This window comes from Argentina silus, assembly GCF_951799395.1.
Source record: "Argentina silus genome assembly, contig: scaffold_864, whole genome shotgun sequence".
In the NCBI taxonomy this organism is placed as follows: domain Eukaryota; kingdom Metazoa; phylum Chordata; class Actinopteri; order Argentiniformes; family Argentinidae; genus Argentina; species Argentina silus.
Genome location: NW_028152591.1, coordinates 141 through 6,843, shown reverse-complemented (window position 1 = coordinate 6,843; position 6,703 = coordinate 141). Strand labels below are relative to the sequence as shown.

The following is a 6,703-nucleotide window of genomic DNA, read 5'->3' as shown; positions in this document are numbered from 1 at the left end:
ACCCTAACCCCTTACCTCTAACCCTAACCCTGGTCTTAACCCCTAACCTCTAACCCTGGTCTTAACCCCTTACCTCTAACCCTAACCCTGGTCTTAACCCCTAACCTCTAACCCTAACCCTGGTCTTAACCCCTAACCTCTAACCCTAACCCTGGTCTTAACCCCTAACCTCTAACCCTAACCCTGGTCTTAACCCCTTACCTCTAACCCTGGTCTTAACCCCTAACCCTGGTGTCTAACCCCTAACCCTGGTCTTAACCCCTAACCCTGGTGTCTAACCTCTAATCCTGGTCTTAACCTCTAACCCTGGTGTCTAACCCCTAACCCTGGTGTCTAACCCCTAACCCTGGTGTCTAAACCCCTAACCCTGGTCTTAACCCCTAACCCTGGTCTTAACCCCTAACCCTGGTGTCTAACCCCTAACCCTGGTGTCTAACCCCTAACCCTGGTGTCTAACCCCTAACCCTGGTGTCTAACCCCTAACCCTGGTGTCTAACCCCTAACCCTGGTCTTAACCCCTAACCCTGGTGTCTAACCCCTAACCCTGGTGTCTAACCCCTAACCCTGGTGTCTAACCCCTAACCCCTAACCCCTAACCCTGGTCTGAGCATAGATTACTTTATGTTATGATGACTGATGTTCAGATGATTCACTTACTTAAACAAATTGATTTGTTGTAAGTCGCTTTGGATAAAGACGTCTGTTAAATGTCCTAAATGTAAATGTAAATGTAATGTCTGATATGACAACTAAACTGTGAGTTGACGGTGATGGTCAGTCGGACGGTAGGTGGCGCTGTCCTGATCCGCCGCTCCTCCGCCGCTCCTCCGCCCCCGGAGGAACAACAATCCGGTCATCGTGTCTCCGTACCGGCGGGAGTTGAGCTGACTTGTTGAGTCTGTCCGCGTCTTCTGGCCCGGTCGGTTAACGGCACATCTCCAGGTAACCGGACCGACCGAACCACCGACCGACCGTCCTCTGCTCGTGGCGTCGACGGCCTGGTGACGGCGGAGGAACGCAGGGAAATCTACCGACACACGGTAGTTAGCTTAGCCTGTTAGCGGTAGTTAGCTTAGCCTGTTAGCGGTAGTTAGCTTAGCCTGTTAGCGGTAGTTAGCTTAGCCTGTTAGCGGTAGTTAGCTTAGCCTGTTAGCGGTAGTTAGCTTAGCCTGTTAGCGGTAGTTAGCTTAGCCTGTTAGCGGGTAGCCGCCGGCCGCGGTGTTGATGGTTGAGGCTCCTGCTCGCTCAGGCTAACGCCTTGCTGTTTTATGGTTAGCCAGTTGGCTAACTAGTGTCACCGGTGGCGAAAGTGTTTAATAACACAGCAGGACGCTGGCAAGTTAGAAGTCTAACTACCTATGTGTGTATATATATATATATATGTGTGTGTGTATATATATATATATATGTGTGTGTGTGTCAGTGAGTAGTATGCAGAATTAGCCCTTTAACCTAACTAGCTATGTGGTTGAAAATGACTGCAGCTGGCTAGCTCGATGTAGCTCGATAATGAGCTCCTAATCAGGACTCAGCTGGCTAGCTCTCTCCGGACGTCAGCGGTACAAGTGTGTCGTGTGAAGCTGATGGGGTGATGTGGTGTCGGGGGACGAGGTGGAGGAAGAGTCGCCGCCAACTTTAGCGACCGTCCAGGAAGTTTTGGTCCCAGGCAGGGTCGCTGTGAGCGGGGTAACACACGGAGTAGGACCGGTGGATGCCTCCGGTCAGAGGTTGATGCCGGTGCTACCGTAGGTCCGACTCGAGGTTTAAACATCGATAGGTTGAGGGTCTCAGGGTCTCTGATCAGGTTTAAACTTCGATAGGTTGAGGGTCTCAGGGTCTCTGATCAGGTTTAAACATCGATAGGTTGAGGGTCTCAGGGTCTCTGATCAGGTTTAAACATCGATAGGTTGAGGGTCTCAGGGTCTCTGATCAGGTTTAAACTTCGATAGGTTGAGGGTCTCAGGGTCTCTGATCAGGTTTAAACATCGATAGGTTGAGGGTCTCAGGGTCTCTGATCAGGTTTAAACATCGATAGGTTGAGGGTCTCAGGGTCTCTGATCAGGTTTAAACTTCGATAGGTTGAGGGTCTCAGGGTCTCTGATCAGGTTTAAACTTCGATAGGTTGAGGGTCTCAGGGTCTCTGATCAGGTTTAAACATCGATAGGTTGAGGGTCTCAGGGTCTCTGATCAGGTTTAAACATCGATAGGTTGAGGGTCTCAGGGTCTCTGATCAGGTTTAAACTTCGATAGGTTGAGGGTCTCAGGGTCTCTGATCAGGTTTAAACATCGATAGGTTGAGGGTCTCAGGGTCTCTGATCAGGAACACACCGCGGCCGCAGCATCTCAACTACAAGGTCGCTCATTTCTGGAAGCGTGAACTGGCGGACAGGAGGAATTTAATAATGACAGAGAATGAAAGAATGAATGGATGGATGATGGATGGATGAATGAATGAATGAGACAATGGTGAGAGAGAGAGTGAATGAATGAATGGGACCGTGGTGAGTGAATGAATGAATGTATGAAAGAAAGAGAGAGCAGGTTCTGCTGCTGTTGGATAGAACAATGGCCAATACCACACCTCCCGATGGCCAATACCACACCTCCCGATGGCCAATACCACACCTCCCGATGGCCAATACCACACCTCCCGATGGCCAATACCACACCTCCCCGATGGCCAATACCACACCTCCCCGATGGCCAATACCACACCTCCCCGATGGCCAATACCACACCTCCCCGATGGCCAATACCACACCTGTTCTCAATGAACTATGACCTGTTCTCAATGAACTATGACCTGTTTTCAATGAACTATGACCTGTTTTCCAGTGGATTTGGACTCTCAATCGACTAAGCGATAAGTCCACCTCCTCCCTGCTGGGAGACAGGAAGTAGCACCCTGGCTGTACAGTGACCACCCCTGCTGAACGCCATTAACCCCTCCCTCCCCCTCTGCCCTCTAGACCAATGGGAGACAGCGATGATGAGTTTGACCGCAGGCGGAGGGACAAGTTCCGCCGTGAGAGGAGTGACCTGGACCGCTCCAGAGACAGAGATGACCGCAGAAGAGAGGACTGGCCTGAGAGGTGGGGAGAGAGGGAGGAGAGGGAGGAGAGGAGAGGGAGGAGGTGCAATCTGTGTTTGTCTGTAGGGAGTGGGAGCGTGGAGGAGGAGGAGGAGTAACGTGTGTTTGTCTGTAGGGAGTGGGAGCGTGGAGGAGGAGGAGTAACGTGTGTTTGTCTGTAGGGAGCGTGGAGGAGGAGGAGGAGTAACGTGTGTTTGTCTGTAGGGAGCGTGGAGGAGGAGGAGGAGGAGTAACGTGTGTTTGTCTGTAGGGAGTGGGAGCGTGGAGGAGGAGTAACGTGTGTTTGTCTGTAGGGAGCGTGGAGGAGGAGGAGGAGTAACGTGTGTTTGTCTGTAGGGAGCGTGGAGGAGGAGGAGGAGTAACGTGTGTTTGTCTGTAGGGAGCGTGGAGGAGGAGGAGGAGTAACGTGTGTTTGTCTGTAGGGAGCGTGGAGGAGGAGGAGGAGTAACGTGTGTTTGTCTGTAGGGAGTGGGAGCGTGGAGGAGGAGGAGGAGGAGTAACGTGTGTTTGTCTGTAGGGAGTGGGAGCGTGGAGGAGGAGGAGGAGTAACGTGTGTGTCTGTAGGGAGTGGGAGCGTGGAGGAGGAGTAACGTGTGTTTGTCTGTAGGGAGTGGGAGCGTGGAGGAGGAGGAGTAACGTGTGTTTGTCTGTAGGGAGCGTGGAGGAGGAGGAGGGGTAACGTGTGTTTGTCTGTAGGGAGTGGGAGCGTGGAGGAGGAGGAGTAACGTGTGTTTGTCTGTAGGGAGTGGGAGCGCGGAGGAGGAGTAACGTGTGTTTGTCTGTAGGGAGCGTGGAGGAGGAGGAGGAGTAACGTGTGTTTGTCTGTAGGGAGCGTGGAGGAGGAGGAGGAGGAGTAACGTGTGTTTGTCTGTAGGGAGCGTGGAGGAGGAGGAGGAGGAGTAACGTGTGTTTGTCTGTAGGGAGCGTGGAGGAGGAGGAGGAGGAGTAACGTGTGTTTGTCTGTAGGGAGCGTGGAGGAGGAGGAGGAGGAGTAACGTGTGTTTGTCTGTAGGGAGTGGGAGCGTGGAGGAGGAGTAACGTGTGTTTGTCTGTAGGGAGCGTGGAGGAGGAGGAGGAGTAACGTGTGTTTGTCTGTAGGGAGTGGGAGCGTGGAGGAGGAGGAGTAACGTGTGTTTGTCTGTAGGGAGCGTGGAGGAGGAGGAGGAGTAACGTGTGTTTGTCTGTAGGGAGCGTGGAGGAGGAGGAGGAGGAGTAACGTGTGTTTGTCTGTAGGGAGCGTGGAGGAGGAGGAGGAGGAGGAGTAACGTGTGTTTGTCTGTAGGGAGCGTGGAGGAGGAGGAGGAGGAGTAACGTGTGTTTGTCTGTAGGGAGCGTGGAGGAGGAGGAGGAGGAGTAACGTGTGTTTGTCTGTAGGGAGCGTGGAGGAGGAGGAGGAGGAGTAACGTGTGTTTGTCTGTAGGGAGCGTGGAGGAGGAGGAGGAGGAGTAACGTGTGTTTCTCTGTAGGGAGCGTGGAGGAGGAGGAGGAGGAGTAACGTGTGTTTGTCTGTAGGGAGCGTGGAGGAGGAGGAGGAGGAGTAACGTGTGTTTCTCTGTAGGGAGCGTGGAGGAGGAGGAGGAGGAGTAACGTGTGTTTGTCTGTAGGGAGCGTGGAGGAGGAGGAGGAGGAGTAACGTGTGTTTGTCTGTAGGGAGTGGGAGCGTGGAGGAGGAGGAGGAGGAGTAACGTGTGTTTGTCTGTAGGGAGCGTGGAGGAGGAGGAGGAGGAGTAACGTGTGTTTGTCTGTAGGGAGCGTGGAGGAGGAGGAGGAGGAGTAACGTGTGTTTGTCTGTAGGGAGTGGGAGCGCGGGCGTGAGAGGAGGAGAGATTACGAGCGCGGCCGCAGAGAGAGATTCTCTCCTCCCAGACACATCAGCCCCCAGCAGAAACGCATGAGGAGAGACTGGTCAGTGGGGGGGGGGGGGGGGGGTCAGCCTGACACTGCTTATGTTGGATTTTTAATCATGTCAGTTTCCATGTGAAGGTTTGGCTGAGACTATATTTATCTCTATTTAATCTCTATTTGATCTCTATTTAATTTCTATTTGATGTAACACTGATCTGACTCCAGGGGGATGGAATCATGTCTCATGCAGGTCTGAGGTTCTGTTGATCAGGACCAGAACGCTCAAATACAACAAACCAAACTGAGAGAGACTGACTCTGTGTAGGGGGCAAAATACCTGAAGGTCTTCCTAGGTGTGTGTGTGTGTGTGTGTGTGTGTGTGTGTGTGTGTTTGACTGTGCCCCCCCCCCCCCCAGGGACGACCACCGCGGAGGAGGAGACCCCTACAGGGGGGGCTATGAGATGGAGTACGGGGGCGGGGGCCCCCACTACCCCCCCTCAGGGCCGGCCCACCAGGGCTGGGGGCACCCCGACATGGCCCCCATGCACCCCCACCACGGACACCCTCTACATGGCCGGTTGGTACACACACAGACACACACACCACACACACACGCTCACACTCACACACACACACCACACACACACACACACACTCACACGCTCACACACACACACACACACACACGCTCTCACACACACAGACACACACACACACACACACCACACACACACATGCTCACAGACACAGACACACAACCACACACACACAGACACACACACACCACACACACATACGCTCACACACACACCACATACACATGCTCACACTCATAGACACACACACACAGAGGTGCCTGGTTAACAGTTGATTGATGAATCATGACATCATACTGTGTCTACAGATGTGTATTAAACCCTCTCTCTCCCTCCCTCCCCCCCCCATCCCTCCCTCTGCCCCTCCCTCTCCCTCCCTCCCCCCCCCATCCCTCCCTCTGCCCCTCCCTCTCCCTCCCTCCCCCCCCCATCCCTCCCTCTGCCCCTCCCTCTCTCTCCCTCCCTCCCCCCCCCATCCCTCCCTCTGCCCCTCCCTCTCTCTCCCTCCCTCCCCCCCCATCCCTCCCTCTGCCCCTCCCTCTCTCTCCCTCCCTCCCCCCCCCATCCCTCCCTCTGCCCCTCCCTCTCTCTCCCTCCCTCCCCCCCCATCCCTCCCTCTGCCCCTCCCTCTCTCTCCCTCCCTCCCCCCCCATCCCTCCCTCTGCCCCTCCCTCTCTCTCCCTCCCTCCCCCCCCCATCCCTCCCTCTGCCCCTCCCTCTCTCTCCCTCCCCCCCCCCCATCCCTCCCTCTGCCCCTCCCTCTCTCTCCCTCCCTCCCCCCCCCAGACTGGGAGGGATGTCTGACCCTGACCTGCCCCCCCCCGGCCCCCCCACCATGAGAAGCTTCAAGGACTTCCTGCTCTCCATGGACGACAGCGTGGACGAGACAGAGGCTGTTAAGAGGTACACACACACACCTACACACACCTACACACACACACCTACACACACACCTACACACACACCTACACACACACCTACACACACACACCTACACACACACCTACACACACACCTACACACACACCTACACACACACACACACCTACACACACACCTACACACACACACACACACCTACACACACACCTAAACACACCCACACACACACACACACACACACCTAAACACACCTACACACACACAGAGCACACACACACTCAATATATC

At 54.5% G+C, this 6,703-nt stretch overlaps 1 protein-coding gene across 1 annotated transcript; it reads left to right on the top strand.

Annotated features, from left to right (window-relative positions):
- Positions 1-863: 863 nt before the first annotated feature.
- On the top strand, positions 864-6,436 carry LOC310824732 (serrate RNA effector molecule homolog; the record flags this gene model as incomplete). The annotated part of the gene is made up of 5 exons (XM_083697991.1): positions 864-1,040; positions 2,970-3,092; positions 4,886-4,996; positions 5,353-5,514; positions 6,320-6,436. Coding segments are annotated over exons 2-5 (509 nt in total), but the record flags the coding sequence as incomplete, so codon positions are not given.
- Positions 6,437-6,703: the final 267 nt, after the last annotated feature.